The sequence below is a fragment of the Octopus sinensis genome, linkage group LG15 (genome assembly GCF_006345805.1).
Source record: "Octopus sinensis linkage group LG15, ASM634580v1, whole genome shotgun sequence".
NCBI lineage: Eukaryota > Metazoa > Mollusca > Cephalopoda > Octopoda > Octopodidae > Octopus > Octopus sinensis.
The window spans coordinates 41,444,716-41,468,666 of NC_043011.1; the positions used below are offsets into that span (position 1 = coordinate 41,444,716).

General features: G+C 38.3%; 1 protein-coding gene across 7 annotated transcripts in view; it reads right to left on the minus strand.

Annotated features, from left to right (window-relative positions):
- Positions 1 to 3,615: 3,615 nt before the first annotated feature.
- LOC115219829 (tctex1 domain-containing protein 2-like) overlaps positions 3,616 to 23,951 on the minus strand; it is a 59,526-nt gene continuing 39,190 nt past the window's right edge. For all 7 annotated transcript variants that reach the window (XM_029790110.2, XM_029790111.2, XM_036509651.1 and 4 more), the window contains 5 exons: positions 12,180 to 12,313; positions 8,430 to 8,499; positions 7,475 to 7,538; positions 5,400 to 5,480; positions 3,616 to 4,180 (listed from right to left, as the gene is read on the minus strand). In XM_029790110.2, coding sequence (XP_029645970.1) covers positions 5,433 to 5,480; positions 7,475 to 7,538; positions 8,430 to 8,499; positions 12,180 to 12,313 — 316 coding nt within the window. In that variant the 3' untranslated portion in view covers positions 3,616 to 4,180; positions 5,400 to 5,432. The remainder of the gene's footprint in view (positions 4,181 to 5,399; positions 5,481 to 7,474; positions 7,539 to 8,429; positions 8,500 to 12,179; positions 12,314 to 23,951) is intronic.

Genomic DNA, 23,951 nt, shown 5'->3' on the forward strand with positions numbered 1-23,951 from the left:
AAACTGGCCAGATCCAGTCTGTCACACCTATCATACAATGTCATTCTAAAAATAAACAATCACATCGAAATCTTGAAGCTGCAAGATAATGTATGATTAATTCAAAAGAATGAGAATCAAAGATCCATACATTTGACATTATTTTGAATGCTAAAGGGTTAAATAAGGAACTGGCAGTATCAACTAGTCCCTTCCCCATAAAATTGCTGGCCTTGTGCCAAAAGTTTAAATAATTATTTTGGTGGGAAATTAACTGATACGATAGCTTTCATGTGCGGCAGATGCACAGGGACAATAGACACTACAGATACTCAGAAAACAGATTCCATCACACTCCAGGGGGAGAAACTAGAAGTAGTTGATAGTTTCCGCTACCTGGGTGACCAAGTTAGTAGTGGAGGTGGATGCTCAGAGAATGTCACCACTAGAATACGAATAGCTTGGGCAAAGTTCAGAAAGCTCCTACCTCTACTGGCGACAAAGGGTCTCTCGCTCAAAGTGAAAGGTAGATTGAGTGACGCATGTGTGCGAACTGCCATGCTTCACGGTAGTGAAACATGGGCTGTGACTGCAGAGGACATGCGTAGACTTGAAAGGAATGAAGCTAGCATGATCAGCTGGATGTGTAATGTCAGTGTGCACGCACGACAGAGTGTAAGCACCCTGAGAGAAATGCTGGACATAAGAAGCATCAGATGTGGTGTGCAAGAGCGACGCTTGCGATGGTATGGTCATGTACTGCAGATGGATGAGGAGAGATGTGTGAAGAAGTGCCACTCCCAAACAGTTGAAGGTATCAGGGGGAGAGGTAGACCCAGGAAGACGTGGGATGAGGTAGTCAGGCATGACCTCAGAGCGTTGGGCCTCACTGAGGCAATGGCGAAGGACTGAGATCTCTGGAGATATGCTGTGACTGCAAAGACCTGGGCTGCTTCCTGCACCAGTTCCGCATAGCCCCTGCCCATTCAAAGTACCTTGGATTCCAGAACATCCCGCTGTGCTTGAGGAGACCTGTTGAGTCAAGTACATGAACATCGAAATAAATATCAATGGAAATAGTAGTTGTGATACCTGTGCCAGTGGCACATAAAAAGCACCATCCGAACGTGGCCGTTGCCAGCGCCTCGACTGGCTCCAGTGCCGGTGGCACATAAAAAGCACCATCCGAACGTGGCCGATGCTTCCGTGCCGGTGGAATGTTAAAAGCACCAACCGATCATGGCCGATGCCGGACCCCCCTGGCACCTGTGCAGGTGGCACGTAAAAAGCACCCACTACACCCGCGGAGTGGTTGGTGTTAGGAAGGGCATCCAGCTGTAGAAACTCTGCCAGATCAGACTGGAGCCTGGTGCAACCCCTGGCTTCCCAGACCCTGGTCGAACCGTCCAACTCGTGCTAGTGCGGAAAACGGACGTTAAACGATGATGATGATGATGATGATGATACACACACATCCGTGAGCTTGTGTTTTATTTAATTGTTATTGTTTTATTCATTATTTTGTCGAATAAAGAAAGCCAGTGCTCATGACCAATTTGAAAGGGGTTACAAAACATGACCCTAAAGGGCCCTCAAGAACCAGTTGGTAGCAATGTTAAATCAGATAATGGATTTGTGGCAGGAATCTTCGGTAGTCACAAAGCACCTAGAAATTGAACCCAGATCTCTGTGTTTGGTAGAAAACTAAAGAACACAAATGCAGTTCACTCAGATAATGCTGTCACCATCAAACCACTTAACCACTTCAATTTCTACTAAAACCGGATCTAATCTTTCTGAAAAAGACAGATTATATATTCAGAACATTTTTGTTAGCCAGTGGAATCTAGAGCAGACAGTAGCAGAGAACTCTCCATAGCAACCAGACAGTGGTAGATGACAAAGCAGACTCCAAGAAACACTACAGGAACTACTATTAAACCTGATCCAATAACAGCTCATATAAACTTCAAACTATTTTGGTGTAAACATCTTTTCTTTGTCGTTTGTAGTAACAACATTTAGTTGTTACCGGTAAGAGTAAATATTTTTTTCTGTTGAAATACCAGATTTTAGGTTCATTTGATCTGTATCAACTCGACACCAGATTGTAATTGTTTATTAACACATGCAGAAAGATCTGATCACTAAAGATTAATTATGTAAATGAACTTCTGTTGGTTTCAATAATGAGACTCAGCTGTTCACTCAAGTAGACGACTCGTTTATTAAAAGGATAAAGCTCCTTCCTGAGTCATAGGGGACGATTTCTCAGATTCTCTGGCGTAGATATTACCCCTTTCTACTGGGTTACGACGATCAAGGAGGACCTCTCCGTGCTCACAGGACCGCAGGTGGTCGGCCTGCACCGATGGAACCGTGACTGGCTTGCTATCTCCACTGAACTGGTGCAGGACCGTTGTGCGTGGGCTGCCATGGTTTCGAGAAGCCTCGAGGGTGGTAGAAGAAGCCAACTCAACCTGCCCAGGGTGAATGTCGCCACAAGTACAAGTAAGTAAGTAAGATATTACCCCACTGGATGGGATGCCAATCCATCGCAGGAAAACACATTTCGCCAGTGAGTGGATTGGAGGAATGTGAAGTGTGTTGCTCAAGAACAGAAGGCATTGCCCAGGCCAGGAATCGAAACTACAATCTTACAATCATCAGTCCAACACCCTAACCACTATGCCATTTGCCGCCACTGCTCATTGCATAAAACTTCAAGTGGCTGTGTACTCCTAATGTAAATGTCAGATGGAATCAGCATGACATGGCTGGACTTTGTGGCTTGATGGTTAAGAAACTCACTTTCCAAACCACAAGGTTTGGGGTTCAGTACCACAGCACAACACCTTGGGCAAATGTCTTCTACTACAGCCTCAGGTCAGCTAATGCCTTATGAGTGAATTTGGTAAACAAACAAACTGTGGGGAAGCCTAATATTTGGGAGTATATCCTCATTACAACCATTTTCCATGCTGGTATGGGTTGGACGGTTTTAATGGAGCTGTTAAGGCCAGGGGCCACACCATGCTCCATTATCTGTTCTGGCAATGTTTCTACAGCTGGATGCCCTTCCTAATGCCAACCACTCCACAGAGTGTACTGGGTGCTTTTCACATGGCACCAGCACCAGTATCAACTCTGCTGTGACAGACATGTGTGTTTGTACAGTATTTGTCCCCTTCCCACTGCTTGGAAACTGTTGGTTTGTTTGCATCCCTATCAATTAGTGGCTTGACACCGATATCCTAAGATATGCCACACAGTGCAACTGAACCCAAGATCTCATGAGTGCAAAATTAACTTCTTAACCTTCCAACCATGCCTCCACCCACAGACAAATTAAGTAAGCTAACACCCAAATACTGGAATTCTTCCTTCTTCCACAGTAAACTTCATAAACCCACCTAGACATGACCATACTTCTGTTAACCCTTCATCATCACATGCCTCAGAGTTCTACCCAGCGCCACATCCAAACAGAGGGAAAGACAAAAAGGAGATTGTTTGATATCCAAAATTCCAAGAACACAACCATTTACCCAGAATTCAGTTTGATGTTAAATTAACTCCAATCCAAACAATTTCTTTTTATTATTTACATTTTATTATTATTATGGTTATTGTTATTTTTATTATTTCATTTCCTTGAAGGAAGTCAATAACAGATGAAGGTGATAGCAATGGTGGTGGTGGTAGTGGTGGAGGTGGTTGTTGGATGCAGGCTCAAGGGAGGAAGAAGGGGAGAAGGAGGAGGTGGGAATGATTAAACAGCAGTAAACATGACTATTCACCAGAAGAGGTGTAGTGGGAGGGAGCACCATGAAAGGGTGGTGGTGACGGGGGTACGAGCGACACAATGGTTTCAACAATGCTTGAAGGTCCAGATGACACAAGGAGGAAGTAGTGATGGTGGTAGTGGCAGTGATAGCAGTAGTTGTTGTTGTTGTTGTTGTTGTGGTGGTGGTGGTGTTACTTCGGTCGTTAGGATGGCCTCTCATCTTAAGGAACTCCAGAGACGTTCGTGTTTCCCAAGTTGACCGACGGACTTGGTACAGTCTGATCCTTTGATGTCGTCGTGGTCGTCATCGTGAACAATTTTGGTAAGGCACTGGTGGGTTTGGAGAAGGAAAGGGGGAGTGGTGTCAAAGAAAGTCTCGTTAGAACAAGACATGAGAAAGGAAGATATTCCATCCTGAAAAAGATAAAATGTAAAACAAGATTAAATATAACGTATGCGTGAGTGTGCGACTTGAAAATAAAAAAAAAAACAATTATTAATCATGTAATTAGGGCAACATGGATGTTAGAATCATTAGCATGTCAGGCAAAAAATATCTTGTGGTATTTCTTCAGGCACTTTACATTCTGAGTTTAAATTCTACCAGGATTGACTTAGCCGTTCTTATTTTTGGAGACAAATAGGTATCAGCTGAACACTGGGCTTGATATCAACTAACCTTCCCCTAAAAACTGCTGGCTCTGTGCCAAAATTAGAAAAAATGTTGTTATTATTATTATTATCGATGACTGGCATCATTGCTAGTGGAGCACTAAGAGCACCATCCAAGCATGATCGTTGCCAGAGCGGCTAACTGGCTTCCGTGCCAGTGACACATAAAAAGCACCATTTGAGCATGATCATTACCAGCATCACCTTACTGGCTTCCGTGCTGGTGGCACATGAAAAACATCATTTGAGCGAGGTCGTTGCCAGTGCCGCTGGACTGGCTCCTGAGCAGGTGGTATATAAAAAACACCATTTGAGCATGGTCATTGCTAGTACTGCCTGACTGGCCCCCATGCCAGAGGCACGTAAAAGCACCCATTACACTCCCAGAGTGGTTGGTGTTAGGAAGGGCATCCAGCAGTAGAAACTCTGCCAGATCAAGACTGGAGCCTGGTTCAGCCATCTGGCTCGCCAGTCCTCAGTCAAATCGTCCAAACCATGCTAGCATGGAAAGCAGACATTAAACGATGATGATGATTATTATTATTATTATTATTATTATTATTATTATTAATATTGTTATTATTATTATTACAACGTTGGGTCTCACCAAGGTGATGACAAGTGACTGAGACCTTTGGAGATATGCTGTGCTTGAAAAGAGCTGACAAGCCAAGTGAGACCGTAACCGTGGCCTATGCTAGTGCAGCATAACCAGCCCATTTTAGAGTATATAGGAGAATTCGCAAAAAAACAAAAGACGAAGACAGGTGGTGTGGACAACAAACAGATGTATTAGTTTAATGCTTGGAAAGTGAATAAATGTCTTTAATGTTTTGAGCCTACGCTCTTCCACAGAAAGAAACAAGGAGAGAAAATAAAGAATGTATAGTGGCTATATATATATATATATTTATTATTATTATTATTATTGCAATTGTTGTTATTGTTATTATATACTTACCCAATGTGTATGACAAGAAGTGTTGTTGTGCCATCAGTAATAATAAACACCACAAACCATTGCTACACAGAACAGGGAATTCTGAAAGAGATGAGGAGAAAACAAAAAAAATAAGCATTTTTCACTAACATATCTTTTTTCCAAAAGAGCCAATCAGTGGCAAGGAAACATCTGTTACAAGGGGGTGGAACAAATATCTGAAGGGACCTCATTCGTAAAGGATTGTTTTTTGTTTTTCTCGATTATGTTAATATCCATGGCTGATGTACATCAGCAATGTATACACACACATATTACATGCACACACATATACATATGTATATACCCAGGCCTATTCCCCATTTTGTTTTTAGGAGGGGGTAGCCTCAGCAAGACACACGCCTGGCATTCCATTCATTTCCCAGCTCAAAGGGGCAATCCCCATTCTATGCTCGGGTCAAGGCATAGAACGCAACCTCCAATATCAGTAGTGGGACCCGACAGCACATGCTGGTTTACCCCCGCCGCATCATGCTGGTTCCATACCCCTTTGAGCAACAACAAATTCACTCATCCATCCACAAATACTCTCAAAGCTTTCCTATCATTTATAAATTTTCTTGCCTCACTTATTCCAACACCTCTAACCACCAAAGCTTTCCTCACTCCATCCATCTACACAAACCAAGGTCTGCCTCTGGTTCTGCAGCCTACCACTTCAGCCTTCATCACCCTCTTTAACATCCGCTCCTCATCCATCCTCTCCATGTGACCAAACCACCTTAACATTCATCTATCCAATTTGGTTGTTAGTTTTTCTTTCATTCCTGCTCATCTTTGCACCTCCTCATTCCTCATCCTGTCCATCCATGTCACACCAACCAAAGCCCTCAGACATCTCATCTCAAACATATCTAGTTGCCTCCTTTCCACCGCTCTCAGCCTACCCCACCCCAGTCTCTGCACCATATAACATTGTCAGCACAATCACACCTCCATACACACCTCTTTTCGCTTTCATACTCAGCTTTTAATCTCTCATCATACCTTTCGCAACTCCAAGTATCTTACTCCTCTCCCTCTCGCTCTGTATCCCGCCTTCTAAGCCAACCGCCCACCCCCATACACCATCACATGTGATCCCAGATACTTCAAAACACTCACCTCCTCTAACATCTCACCAGTTATACAGACATCCATCCTACCAGAGCCATTTCATCTCTCGAACATCTCATCACCTTACTCTTAGCTACATTCACTTTCAGGTTCCTCCTCTCACACACTCTTCCAAACCCCACCACCAGTCTCCTCAGTTGCACTTCTGAATCTGCCACCAGTGTTGTATCATCGGCAAACAACAACTGACTCACCTGCCATTTCTCGCCATTTTCTCCCACCATTTGGGCTGGGTATGACTCTAAACTACATCCTCTAAACTACAGTGGGACCCTGGGGCTCTGGTTTCAGAGTTTGAGGAGTATGGAAGCACCTCTTTGCCACTATTTTTCCCAGGTCTACTCTGGCCCAGGGTGGTAGCACCTGTAAGGGCCCCAGTCATGGATTAACTAGCTAACCCCCCTTGTGGCTGGTTGGGTAAGGGGATTGGTAGAATGCAGTCACCATATTCCCTGCATGGCATAAGGGGCAACTAAAAGGGCCAGAAGCAAGGGAACTGGGAATCCTCTCCTCTTAGTAAATCCATATTCCTAAAAAGACAGCAAGAAAAAATGCACACACACATATACATACACATATATACACGAATACATACACACACACACACATATATATATATACATACACACATACATACACTCACACACACACACACATATATATATATACACATAAATATATGCATAAGGCACGTCAGGCAAAATGTTTAGTGGTATTTCATCTGCTGTTACATTCTGAGTTCAAATTCCACTGTGGTTGGCTTTGCCTTTCATCCTTTCGGGGGCGATTAAATAAGTACCAGTTACGCACTGGGGTCGATGTTGTCGACTTAATCCCTTTGTCTGCCCTTGTTTGTCCCCTCTATGTTTAGCCTCCTGTGAGCAATAAAGAAATACATATGTGCATACACACATACTTACATTTGTATAAACATCCACAGCAAAGTTGTCTGTGTCAGCATCCCAGAACTTCCGGCTTGCTATCCTATAAAAAAAGAAAATAGAAGAGGAAAAAGAGTTTTAGCTGTTTGAATCTGTGAGTGAGCATTTGTGGGTGTAATTACATTTGTCAAGAAACCAGGACAGGCTTTTGTTGAGGACTACTGCAAGCGCACAACACCATTAGCACAAACATTGTTTAAAATCAGAGAGTGAAAAGCACTTGTCCCTTGCTGATTGTAAGCAATGGCCTTACTCACAATGTGTGGAGTGGTCGATGTGAGGAAGGGCATCCAGCTGCAAAATCCCTGCCAAAACAGACACAGTAGTCTAGGGTAGTTTCTCTACCTGGCTGGCTGTCAACCATCCTACCCATGTATGCATGGAAGAGGAACGTTAAACAAGGATGATAATGATGATAATGATATATATATATATATATATGAATACATACATACAAATACACACACATATATATTTTGTTTTGTTTCATTTTTTTGTAAATTCCAACTATATATATAGTTAATCCAAACATGAAAACACAAAAAAACACAACGCGAGGACGTGGAACAAATATAGTATTATTGGATGCTCAGGAAAGAAGGGAAGAAGGAGGGTTTAATGTTTCAAGTGGAGCTCTTCGTTGGAAACAAAGGAGAAGGAAAGATCCCAAGGAGGGAAGACAGAGGAAAAAAATCACCAACGGTACACACAAGGTCACATGTATATATATACATATATACATAAGTATATGTATGTCTGTGTATGTTTATATATATATATAGATAGATAGATAGATAGATAGATAGATAGATAGATAGATAGATAGATAGATAGATAAATGGAGTTAAACACAGGTATTATTCAAATTCTTTTATTATTATTATTTTATAATAATAATAATGATAATAATAACAAATCAAATAGATGTACTCACTTGATACCTTGACCTCTGTATTCTCCAATATGAACTTGTACAATGATTTTGTATCGATCATAGGCTAAATCTGAAACAGAGAATTTATACATACATATCTTACACATAATAATACACAATGTGCTTCATTTCAGTCATGCTGGTAGAGGGAAACTAAAACAACAAATGGAGTGGGAGTGAGTAACAGTCAGAGATGCTAAATGTAGGTGAACTGTAGTGACAGGTTTTGATCCAAAGTTGGTGTTATTTTAATCAAGATGAAACTAAATTTTTATCATAAATTGTATTTGTTTTATCAATTTCACACACTTATATAAATATATGTAATTGTAGATTAAACTCTTTTGTTTCCAAAGTATTCATGTGATATATATATATAATATATATATATATATATATATATATATCATCATCATTCATTTAGCGTCCATTTTCCATGCTAGCATGGGTATATATAAATATATAGGCACAGGAGTGGCTGTGTGGTAAGTAGCTTGCTTAGCAACCAGATGGTTCTGGGTTCAGTCCCACTGCGTGGCACCTTCTACTATAGCCTCAGGCTGACCAAAGTGAGTGGATTTGGTAGAAGGAAACTGAAAGAACCCCATCGTATATATGTATATATATATGTATGTGCGGGTGCATATGCTTGACAACCAATGGTGGTGTGTTTATGTTCCTGCAACTTAGCAGTTCGGCAAAAGAGACCAATAGAATAAGTACTAGGCTTACAAAGAATAAGTCCTGGGGTTGATTTGCTCGACTAAAGGCATTGCTCCAGCATGGCTGCAGTTAAACGACTGAAACAAGTAAGTATATATATATATAGGTATATATAATCATAGTTGTGGCTATTGTCGGTGTCATGTAAACAGGTACCCATGCCGGTGGCACATAAAAAGCACCTTTCAAGCATTGGGCCTCATGGCGGCAATGTGGCTGATGCTGGTATCGTGGAACAAGCAGCCATGCCGATGGCACGTGAAAAGCACCTTTCAAGCATTGGGCCTCATGCAGGCGATGACGAATGACCGAGACCTTTGACAATATGTTATGCTTAAGAAGGGCATCCAGCTTTAGAAACCTTGCCAAATCAGGCTGGAATCTGGTGCAGTCAAACCATCCATTTCATGCCAGCATGGACAATGGATGTTAAATGATGATGATGATAACTCTTTACTTGTTTCAGTCATTCGACTGCGGCCTTGCTGGAGCACCGCCTTTAGTTGAGCAAATCGACCCCAGGACTTATTCTTTGTAAGCCTAGTACTTATTCTATCGGTCCCTTTTGTAATCGACTATTCCCCTCCCCTAAATTTCAGGCCTTGTACCTATAGTAGAAGGGATTGTTATTATTATTATTGTTATTATTATCATTGTTAAGGCGGTGAGCTGGCAGAATTGTTAGCACACCGGGCAAAATGCTTAGCGGTATTTTGCCTGTCACTAGGTTCTGATTTCAAATTCCGCCAAGGTCGACTTTGTCTTACATCATGTCGGGGTTGATAAATTAAGTACCAGTGAAACACTGTGGTCAATGTCATCAACTAGTCCCCCCCACACACACACACCACCACAAATTTCAGGCCTTGTGCCTTTAGTAGAAAAGATTATTATTATTATTATTATTATTATTATTGTTATTATTACTGAGTGTAAACTCAATCTGTCACCTGCTTTAACACCCTACCACCACCACCATCAATGTCCCCTTGGGTTTCCTTTAACAGATTCCAGTGTTGCCAGCACTTAAACTAGGTCCTTATTCTTAGGATGACCCCCTCACTTTCCCGCAACCCACCAGCTTTAAGTGGGATTGCCCTTTCTTCTTGGAGCAACTCATAAAGGAAATAAATAAAACATTTCAGGAATTAGGCCAATGGTTAGCCCCAGGGATTAGGCTAGAGATTAGATGAAGGATTAGGTTAGGAATTAATGTAGAGCAGTGCTTCTTAATCTTGTTTTTATTTTTTTTTTGTATACCCATCTCCTTTTTAATCAACTCCCCATTATAATTTACTCTCTCTCTCTGTCTCACACACACACACACGTCTGTATGTGTGTGTGTGTCTGTCTGTGTATAAGAAATAAGTAGTTTTGTAATTAACATAACTTACTAAATAACTTTAACAGATTTATATTAAACCCATCTTGTAAACAGTGCAAATATATTACTTATATTAAAGTAGCCTTGTAATTTACATAATTTGCTAAAAAAAACAATAACAGACTTGTATTACACTCATGTAAACAACACAAATATATTACTTATATGAAACTGGTTTAATATGCAATACTTTTACATAACTTTAATAGCCTTATAGTAGTCTTGCAATTAATTAACATAATTTATTATATAATATGAACAACCTTATGTGAAATTATTCTTGCATATAACACCATTACATGACATTAACAGCCTTCTATCAAAGATTGTAAACAAGACAGTCTCATATATATTACTTACATTAGTCTTGGAATTAACATAATTTATTAAATGACGTTAATGATCTTATATTACACCCTTTAAAATTCAGAATCTATTTATTTATTACCTCTGCCTTAGCAAAGGCAGAGATATTGTTTTTGGTCCTGTTTGTTTGTTTGCTTGTCCATGGACAAGATATCTCAAGAACCACTGGATGGATTCAGATGAAACTTTCAGGGATGTTTGACCTCGTGACTGGCACAAACTGATTATATTTTGGGAGTGATCTTGTATCAGACAAGGATTCTGTATTATTTTTCCTGTTTATTTACTTAATTATTGAGAGCGGTTGGGTTCATTTTTAGTATTCTTGTTTGTGAGAGCAGTCAAATTTATTTCAGATATTCTCATTTTAAAAATCATCTCTGGCTAATCGTTGATGTTACCTTGGCAGGGGTTTGCACTCCCTGAGTGCTCTTGTTTATTTATTCAAATTACTTTGACTCAATCCGACATTATCTCATGGCTTTGGGATTTCACTTACTGATGTAAGTCAACAAAAGAAGAATCTTTAATAGCTGACAGATAATTCTTCCCCTGGATAGGGTCCCAGTGCATTGAAAGTTAACATTCCCCAGAACATCTTTTGGTACCTGTTTCTAGAGTCAGGTAAGACATTGGCTGAGGTGATGTGAAATAAAATATTTGGTTGAGAGAAAGGAAAGAGACATCTGCACTGTGTAACATTAGATTGACCTCTTTTGACCTCAAACTACCTGAGACTATCCTTGGTTCTACAATACAAACTTTTTGTTTTAAAGTGATTTGAATTAAAAACCTTCCATCAAAATTCTTTGTTAAATTATGTTTCCAAAATCAGATTAATGGCTTCTGATTTAGGAACGAGAAAGGTGGGGAGAAATAGTCGATATCCTTAATCCCAGAACTTGACTAGTACTTTATTTTATGAACTCCAGAGGGATGAAAGGTAAAGTTGAACCTGGCAAGATTTAAACTCAGAACACAAAGAGACAGGTGGAGGAAATATTGCAAAATATTTTGTCCAATGTTCTAATGATTCAGCCAAATTGCTGCCCTTCCAACACCAGATTAACAATGACAAAGTTATTTTACTAAATTCTTCAATATTTTTGAAATTAACTGAAGTGAAATGAAGGCAATGTATGTATTTCAAAAGAAATATGGTAACAAAAGGTTTGAGTGTCATGTCTACAAGATACAGCCTTTGCAATGGTGACTATGATATGAACTTTCAACTCTACAACTCGCAGTCAAACAATTCCCTTCTATAAATGACTCACCTTTAATTTTCTTTCGAATCAATTCCACCAAAACTTTTGTGTCTTCAGCCATTGTCTCTGAACTGTATTCCTTATGAGCAAGATTGTCCATCAAAACACTGCGAATGCATTCTTTCACTATGAGAGGCTGGAATCTAGAGAACAGAGAAGTCAAATTTTGTTGTAAAACAAAAATAAAAACAGCAATAATAAATGGTTTCAAATTTTGGTGCAACACCAGCAATGTTAGGGGAGGGGTAAGTCAATTACACTGACCCCTTCCCCTTCACCCCAGTACTCAACTGGTACTTTTTTATTGACCAGTGTGTATTTTATATATATACATACACATATACATACATTATATATATATATATATATATACATATATATATATACATAAAATATATATAGGGTAGTGAGTTTTTTTTTTTTATTTCACTACTAGTGGCCTAGCATGTATAAAAAGTCAATAGACAATATATTCTCAATATAAAATAGCGTACATTTAAACACAAGAGAAAACTGCCTTCAACAGGCAGTTTTTACATGCTAGAAGAAGTCAAAACGACCAAAACCACATTTAAAGAGCAATTTCTAAGGGAATGAAAAATAAAAACTTTTACCTTGTTATTTTATTCCAGCCAGACCAAAATTTCTAAATTTTTTTAGAAAATTTGCAAGGCAAAATAATTTGCTAGTGTATATATTTCTTTAAATATATATACATATAAATATATATATATATATATATATATATATATATATATATATATATATATATATACGCACACACACACATATACATATCCTGAAAAGGGAGCTGGTCACCTGGTGTAAATTAGGGGTTATCATGGATCTTTAATGTGCCCAAATACAAACGCAAGTCTCTTTTAATATTTGGCAATTACACAAAAAAAGAAAAATACTAATGCTTTGATGGGATTTGGTACATGGAAACTGTGGGAAGCCCATTGTGTGTGTGCATGCGTGACTGCATATGTATGTATGTGTATCTATCTAGAACAAACAACAATAATTTGAGTAACAATGGCCGCAATAACCATAACAGTCTGAAGCAACAGCAAAAGTTACAAATCTAACAAAATATTCAAAGTGAATCCACAATGAAATTGTTTTTGCTGTTTTGTTTTTCAAGTGATTCACCTAAATTTTAAAGGTTAACATCAGTATTAAGTTTTAGAAATGAGAGAGAGAGAGAGAGAGAGAGAGAGAGGTGAGGGGAGAAAGAAACTGACAGACTGACAGACAAAAAGAGAGAAAAAGACATGGGTAGACCAAACAACCAAAAATTAGACAGACAGACAGATGGATGGAAAGATAGATAGATAGACAGACAGATAGATAGATAGACAGACAGACAGACAGACAGATAGATGGATAGATAGATAGATAGATAGATGGATAGATGGATAGATGGATGGATGGATAGATGGATGGATGGATGGATTAATGGATGGATGGATGGATAGATTGATAGATAGATAAATAGAGGGATAGAGACAGACAGACAGATAGATGGATGGAGATCCCATCAGACAACATATTCCAACAGATGCAGTACCAGCATCATCATCAACAGCATCTCACGAGAAATTGTTTCCTTCCTTTCCCCTCTCCTCGCCCCACCACCAGCAATGAAACACTGCCAACAAAAGTCAATGCTTTCTGCCCCTCCTTTCATGCCATCTACCTCAGATGAGGGCAGGGAGAGGCTCGCCCATACAGAAAAGAGATTGTTGGGGAGGCGAGGGTGACGTGTGGCATCAATGGTGGTTGTCTCTTTAATGCTCCCACCACCACCACCACCACTACAACCTCCTCCTCCTCCTCTTCCAGCTTGTTAATTAAGTCTCCAGCAAAGGACACAAGACAAAATCTTATTTAGAATCACCAGATTCAACACTACTGCCACCAACACCACCACCACTACCAACAACAACACTACCACTAGTTCTTATTTCACCCCTCTCTTTCTCTCTGAATATATGGAACATGGATATAGGATGATGATGATGATAATTACATAAATATATATAATTCACAGTATTCATCATCATCATTTAACGTCCGCTTTCCATGCTAGCATGGGTTGGACGGTTTGACTGAGGGCTGGTGAACCAGATGGCTGCACCGCCAGCCCTCGGTCAAACCGTCCAACCCATGCTAGCATGGAGACCGGACGTTAAACGATGATGATGATGATGAACACATAGTGTGTCTTTGCATATATGTGAGGGATGCTGAAAAGTTCCTGGCTTCAAGGGTACTGTGAAAGACCTGGTTGGAGGCCCAACCTTCCCAATTCTTTTACAGGGCTTAGAAAAACTGAAGGACCATTGTGTGTGAATCTGAGAGGGGAATATGTTTAATCAAATCCTAACTGATCCTCCTGTATTTTCTTTCACCCAAAGCCAGGAACTTTCCAGTCCCAATTAGGCAGCCCTTAAAAAAATAGGCCCCCTTAAGACATTACCTAGGATTAGGGGAGCTGCTGGTTTGAATTTCATTGTCCTTGCACTGACAGTCTAGAAGGAGTTAACGAACATAGAAACGTAGCAGATAGAAAAACATCACCCAAATTTATAATAGGATAATAGGATATACATGTGTGTGTGTGTGTGTGTGTGTACTTGGAGCAAATGTGCTTTACCAGTAAGCTACCAGCTATAAACACATGATTTATTATCTAATATATACATAATGATGAACCAACAGTGTGTGTGTGTGTGTATAGATGTAAGATCTATGGATCAAAATGTAGGAAGAAAGTTAGTTTCAAGCAATCTGTAGTAAATATAAAAAACAACGTTCAGGGACAACAGTGATTTATTGGGACGGAAGGTTGTGGATTACTTTTCTTTATCAAAGAACGATGAGCTGAAAAAATAGTTCTTTTTATATTCCACAGTCGGCGACCAGGGTTGCTGAGTGTGCGAAAAAGAATACAAGAATTACAGAATGGAGTAGGAAAAATCCAGGCTACATATGTTTCATAGTGAATGGAAGCTCAGAGGTAGTAAAATCCAAGTGAGATGTATACCTATTTCTTTACTACCCACAAGGGGCTAAACACAGAGAGGACAAACAAGGACAGCCAAACGTATTAAGTTGATTACATCGACCCCAGTGCGTAACTGGTACTTATTTAATCGACCCCGAAAGGATGAAAGGTAAAGTTGACTTCGGCGGAATTTGAACTCAGGATGTAGCGGCAGACGAAATACCGTTAAGCATTTCCCCCAGCGTGCTAACGTTTCTACCAGCTACTCTTCAGACCAAGGACATCTTGGTTAGATTAAAGGCTACATCGTCACAAGGAGATTTTATCACTTCTGAGGTTCCACTCGCCGGATTTTTCCTACTCCATTCCATAACTCTTGTATGTATGTATGTATGTATGTATGTATGTATCTATCTATCTATCTATCTATATATATATATATATATATATATATATATATATATATATATATATATATATATATATACACACACACACACAAATCATTAAGGTGGTTATTTGCAATTTAGAACCAAAAGGCACTTAGTAACCACTCTGTGTGTGTGTGTGTGTGTGTGTGTGTGTGTGTGTGCGTGTGTGTGTGTGTGTATATCGTCATTCATGAAAAGTAGGTGACAGTATTTCACATTGACGTAGCAGGACAATGAAAAAGTAAGACACACACACAAACACATTCACAAGTAGAAACATATGGCACCACATGACAAAACCATCAAAAAACATACATGATATGTATAAACCAATTTACACATAGACATATTTTTATAAATATGTGTGTTCATGCGTATGTGCATATATATATATATATATATATTCTTTTATTTTGTTTCAGTCACTTGACTGTGGCCATGCTGGAGCACCGCCTTTAGTCGAGCAAATCAACCCCACAACTTATCCTTTGTAAGCCTAGTACATATTCTATTGGCATCTTTTGCCGAACCGCTAAGCTATGGGGACGTAAACACACCAACATCAGTTGTCAAGTGATGGTGGGGAGGACAAACATATACACACACACACATACATACATACATACATACATATATATATATATATATATATATATATATATTATATATAATATATATCAACGGCCTTCTTTCAGTTTCCGTCTACCAAAGCCTTTTGAGTGGATTTGGTCTACCATATCCACTCACAAGGCTTTGGTTGGCCCGAGGCTATAGTAGAAGACAATTACCCAAGGTGCCATGCAGTGGAACTGAACCCAGAACCATGTGGTTGGTAAACAAGCTACTTACCACACAGCCACCTGCACCTATATACATTATATATATATATATATATATACAACGGCCTTCTTTCAGTTTCGTCTACCAAAGCCTTTTGAGTGGATTTGGTCTACCATATCCACTCACAAGGCTTTGGTTGGCCCGAGGCTATAGTAGAAGACAATTACCCAAGGTGCCATGCAGTGGAACTGAACCCAGAACCATGTGGTTGGTAAACAAGCTACTTACCACACAGCCACTCCTGCACCTATATACATATATATATTATAATATATATACACACACACATACATACATATATATTTGCCATGATAGATCGCTAACCACTACATCATATTCTTTATTTTGTCTCCCTGTTTCTTTCTGTAGAAGAGCTTAGGCTCGAAACGTTAAAGACTTTTTCACTTCCCGAGCGTTATACTAATACATCTGTTTGTTGTCTACACCACCTGTCTTCGTCTTTTGTTTTCTCGTGAATCCTCCCTATATATATCTATGTATATATATATATATCTTTATATATAAAAGAGAGGTTGTGTGTCTGTCTCCTACGATTTAGATTCCTAACTACTCCCACATTTTGCGGTGCAGTTTAACCAAAACAGGATATCTTATAGTCGTGATTCATATCGAGCCCTTCTGGGTACTAGCGCGCGTCTACGATGAGTCTACGATTTAAAAATGCATTTTAATGCATTTTTTCGCTATTATATAAGGGAAATAACTCTCTAAAAATGTCTACGATGAGTCAACGATTTAAAAAAAAATTTACCATAATTTTTTTCCATTTTTAATGCATTTTTTTTCTATTTTTTGGCTATAACTCTCTAAAAATGTTTATATAGTTATTTCCCTTACAAACCCGAGCAACGCCGGGCAATACTGCTAGTATATATATATATAGTTAATTTGAACAAGTGAAGTCCTCATAAGGTATTATATAATCCAAGGTATTCCACTGGTTCAATCCCTATCATATAATGGTAAAGTCATTTGTATATGTTAAGGATTATTGAAAATATCAATATGGAGGGAAAAACAAGGAGAAGAAAATGGAGAATAAATGGATGTAATTTCTGATTTATTGGCATGCAGAAAGATGACATTCTTGTTCTTCCCTATATATATATCTATATATATATATACACACACACAACAATCCCTTCCAGGATCTTCCAGATGTATATTACTGCATATATATATACACAACATCCATTGACAAGGTTGCAAAAGCAATGAAAATTTTGCACATGGAAAGATATAAATAATAAATGAGTGGAAATTGAACCAGTGTGTGTGTGTTTGATAATAAAGCAGTACGACTCTCCCCAGACACAACAAAACTGGTTTCAACATACAAATTCACATAAAGGATCGTGCAAACCTGATATAAAAAAGAAATATGAGTGTGTGTGTGTATACATACATATGTACACACACACACACACACACACATATATATATATATCACCGTGACCGACCAGGCCATCAGATGTTGTTACACATCGCTGGTCACAATGCGCTTCGCATTGTCTTTTAGCCTTCAAATCACGTCACCCCGTGAGTGTAGTGGGTGCTTTTTATGTGCCACTGACACAGGTGCCAGACGAGGCTGGCAAACGGCCACGCTCGGATGGTGTTTTATTACGTGCCACCAGCACAGAGGCCAGTCGATGCACTGGTACCACAAAACTACAAATTCCATTGATGTTCATCGATTTTGATTTGATTTGATTTTCACTTGCCTCAACAGGTCTTCACAAGTAGAGTTATGTGTCCCAAGAAGGAAGGTATGCACAGGTGGACTGACTACGTCCCAGGTAGGGGCCATGGGTTATGGCCTCACTGTCCTGCCGGGTCTTCTCGCGCACAGCATACTTCCAAAGGTCTCGGTCTCTGGTCATTTCCTCGGTGAGACCTAAAGCGCGAAGGTCGTTCTTCACCACCGCGTCCCAGGTTTTCCTGGGTCTACCTCTTCCACAGGTTCCTTCAACCGCTAGGATGTGGCACTTTTTCACACAACTATCTTCATCCATTCTTACTACGTGTCCATACCAGCATAGACGCCTCTCTTGCACACCACATCTGATGCTTCTTAGGTCCAACTTTTCTCTCAAGGCACTTACACTCTGTCGGGTATGAACACTGACATTACACATCCAATGGAGCATACTGGCTTCATTTCTTGCAAGCTTATGCATATCCTCAGCAGTCACGGCCCATGTTTCACTGCCATGTAGCATGGCTGTTCGCACACATGCGTCATACAGTCTGCCTTTTACTCTGAGCGAGAGGCCTTTTTGTCACCAGCAGAGGCAAGAACTCTCTGAACTTTGCCCAGGCTATTCTTACTCTAGCAGTCACACTTTCAGCACACCCACCCCCGCTACTGACTTGGTCACCTAGGTAACGGAAGCTATCAACTATTTCAAGTTTTTCTCCCTGGAATGTGGCGGAAGATGGTCTCTGCGCATTTTCAGGGTTTATTGAACCAGAGCACCTGCCACATACAAAAACTAACTTCCTAGTTAGCCTTCCTTTGACATTGCTGCACCTCTTATGTGTCCATAGCTTACACTTGGTGCATCTTATAGAGTTCCTACCTACGCCTTTTCTACAGATCGAGCAGGGCCATCTACCTGAAGGCGTTTGTGATTTGTCTACCTTCCTACTTATTAGGACTTTGGTTTTATATATACATACATATATACATATATATATACATACATATATACATACATATACATATATATTATATATACATACATATATACATACATATATACATACATACATATAATACATACTATATACATATATATATACATATATATATATATATATATATATATTAATACACCCATACATTATATATATATATATATATAACACATCATACACACATATAGATATATATGTGTATAAGACATCCATTTGAATATATGTCTTATACACATATATATCTATATGTGTGTATGTATGTGTTATATATATATATATACACATGATGTGTTGTAGTGTACCTGAGCACTATACACAATAATTTCATTATTATTATACACAATACTCAGTGAACCTATTCACAACTAGAGTGTGAATGTCTATAAGTAGTAAATGAGTGTGAATACACACACACACAGACTGTGTCCCATCAAAAACATCCAAAAAGAAAGAAATTCCCAGCCCTGCCACCCCATCAAATGTCACCCAATTATTACCAGTCCATTCTTATCCTAAGCTCATTGGCCACCCTACCATCCCACCCCCAGCTCCCCCCTACCGCTTCACATTTCACACATAGGTTCTATGAGAAAGCTACGGGCATATCCCTTCCTCTTCCTCATCCTCCTCCTCCTACTCCTCCTCCACTTCACCCCAATCAATAATGCAAGCAACAAGAAGAAATACTTGTCTCGTTTCTTGCACCCCAGTTACAACTGGTTGGGGCGTTTCAGGCTTCAACACATGTTACCTGGGTAATTTCATGTTCACAGACCAGGTGGTGGTGGTGGTGGTGGTAGTGTCGGTGATGGCGGTGGTGGCAGCGATGATGGTGATGGTAGCCGTGGCTGTGATGGTACTTTAGAAAACTATTTCAAACATCTCTACCTACACAAACTTACTCTCAATACATTATATCTCGCCCTCTATCGCTCTCTGCTTCGTTCTCTATACAAGAATTTGTGTATAAATAATATGAGTGTGTACACGCATGTGTGTATGTGTGTGTGGTATATATATATATATATATATATATATATATACATACATATAATACATACATATATATATATATATACAATATATATATACATACATATATATATATATATATACATATATATATACATATTATATAATATACATATAAATCCTTAAATCCTTAAAATGTTTTAGCCCGAGGCCGCGGCCAGCTGGGCACCACCGCTGAATGAGCCACACTAGTTTGTGAATCCACTCTGATACGTGGCACTTGATCAACAAGGGAGTTGATGCTGCTGCCCGCCATCCGCGTCTCCTGTCGTGAGGTAGGTTCATCTGGACTTCCAACAAGAAGAGATCCAGTTTAGTTTAAAGAAACCCCATCCACACCATGTAAGTCTCTCAGGCATTTAGGGAGGATACATATATATATATATATACATATATAATAATACATATATATATATACATATAATATATATACATATATATATATATACATATATATATATACATATATATATCTATACATATATATATATATACATATATATATATATATACATTATATATATATAATATATATAACATATATATATATCATAATATACATATATATACATATATATATATACATACATATATAGTATATACATATATATATATAATATCATATATCTACATATATATACATATATATACATATACATAATATACTATATATATAACATAATATATATACATATATATATCTACATATATTATATACCTATATTATATATACATATCTATATATACATATATATATATTCATATATTACATATATATATATACATATATATATATACATATATATATATATATATATATATATATATATACATATATATATATACATATATATATATATATACATATATATTACATATATATATTATACAATATATATACATATATATATACATATATATATATATATATATATAATATAACTATATATATATGCATGTTGTATATAGATATGTTGTATGTATGTATGTATGTATACACACATTTTTAATCATTTTGGTTTTCAGTATCACTACACAACAATGTTGTTTTATATTGTATACACGCACTCGTACATGCATCACATACACACAATATGCATGAGTATACATATGTGTGTGTGTGTGTATACACATATCATCATCATTTAACATCCGTTGTCCATGCTGGCATAAGTTGGACTGTTTGACTGGGTTGGACTGAGCTGGACGGTTTGACTTGGCCACTTTGCCTCCATGAGGCCCAACGCTCGAAAGGAACTTAGCCACCTCGCCTCTCGTGAGGCCCAACACTTGAAAAGAACTCAGCCACTTTACCTCCATGTGGCCCAACGCTCAAAAGGAACTAAGCTATTTTGCCTCCGTCAGGCCCAATGCTCAAAAGGTACGAGACCCAACATTCAGAGGTCGATTTTTTTACGTGCCGCCAGCACAGGTGCTCTTGGCTTGACAGGTCCTCTTAAGCAGAGCACATTGCTTAAGGTCTCGGTCACTAGTCATTGCCTCTGTGAGGTTCAAAGTTCAAAGGTCAAGCTTCACCACCTCGTCCCATGTCTTGCTGGGTTTACTACTACCACAGGTTTGCTCCACAGTTAGAGATCGGCACTTCTTTACACAACTGTCCTCGGCCATACACATCACATGACCATACCAGCACAGTCGTTTCTCTTGCATACCACATCTGATGCCTCTTATGCCTAACTTTTCTCTCAAGATACTTACACTCTGTCGAACATGCACACTGACATTGCACATCCAGCGAAGCATACTGGCTTCATTTCTCTCAAATCTATGCATGCCCTTGGCTGTTATAGCCCATGTTTCACTGCCATGCAGCATAGCTGTTTGTACAGAGGCATAAAAAATCTGCCTCTCACTCTGAGGCCCTTTGTTGCCAGCAGGGTAGGAGCTCTCTGAACTTTGCCCAGCCTAATAATTAACAATTAGTGCCATTCTACACAAATATAGGAAGCAGTATTTGTTAATATTTTACCTCACTGAGATTACTAAAAGAGATTTGAGTCTTCAAAAACACAATCTTGTCAGACACTGGTGTTTCAACATCATTTAGTCTTCTCAGTGAAGAATTCTATCATGCTTGACGGAGCATGATCATTATCATCACCGTCATCAGCCCTACCAACACCACCAGCATTGTCATCATCATCAGCAGTACCACCACTACTACCACCACCCTCATCATTACCACAGCCACTATTATCACCACTATCACTACTACCATCACCACTAACATCACCAGCATCATCATTATCCCTGTTATCAACATCATTAACTGCTACAGTGATAAGGCAATATTAACAACAGGAAAAATCACAAAGTTCAATATACACAACATAAAAATAGCATAACAACATATTCACATACATAACACACCCACATGCGTGTATATGTATATAGTATGTTTGTATATATATATATTATTATATATATATATATAATATATATATTCTTTTTCTTTTTAATTGTTTTAGTCATTTGATTGCAGCCATGCTGGAGCACTGCCTTTAGTCAAACAAATCGACCCCAGGACTTATTCTTTCTAAGCTTAGTACTTATTTTTTCGGAACTCTTTTGCTGAATTGCTAAGTTATGGGGACATAAACACACCAACGTCGGCTGTCAAGCGATGGTGGGGGTGGGACAAACACAAACACACAAATACACAAACACACACACACATATACATATATATACAACAGGCTTTTCTCAGTTTCCATCTACCAAATCCATTCACATGGCTTTGGTCAGCCCAAGGCTATAGTAGAAGACACTTGCCCAAGGTGCCATGCACAGTGAGACTGAACCCAGAACCATGTGGTTGGGAAGCAAACTTCATATATATTTTATATATAATTTATGTGTATATATATATATATATATATATATATATTATACATATATGTGTATACCGGAGTAAGCACATAAATGTGAAACAAGGTAGAAAAAATAGTACTCGAATACCAGAGGTAGAGTAATATGTTTTATTAAAAAGCATTAAAAAGCAGAAATATTTTTTTAAAACTGTTACTCAGAGTTTCACACTCCTTGTCGGACAGTTTTTGTCCAACGAACGGGGTCGTGTAACTCTGAGTAACAGTTTTTATGATATTTCTGCTGCTTTTTAATAAAGTATATATATACTATATATATATATATATATATATATACATATATATTATATATATATTATATATATATATATACACACACACACACACATATATTATATATATATATATATATTAATATATATATATATATATATATATATATAAATAGATAGATAGATAGATAGATATAGATACAGATATAGATTTATACACATAGATAGATAAATAGATAGAGAGATAGAGAGAGAGAGAAAGAGAGCGAGATAAAACACTAACACACACACACAAAAAAGAAACACACCAAACACACCTATATATATAATTATATATATATATATATATAAGTAAGGGCAAAAGAAAAAAAATTCTTTTGCCCTTACTTATAAATTGTTTATAATTCACCTTTAAAGGTATTTTAATATGAGGCCTTGATAGAATTTTTCGAAAACCGCATCCTATATTATTATATATATATATATGTAGGTCCGGGTTGAGTCGGGGTTAACCACAGTAAATAAGGTACTCAATACATAGCAGAGAGTAAAGTAATTATTTTATAGAAGGAGCTCTACAGGACTAGAATGTTTCATTCAGTGTAATCTTCAGGAAGATTTTC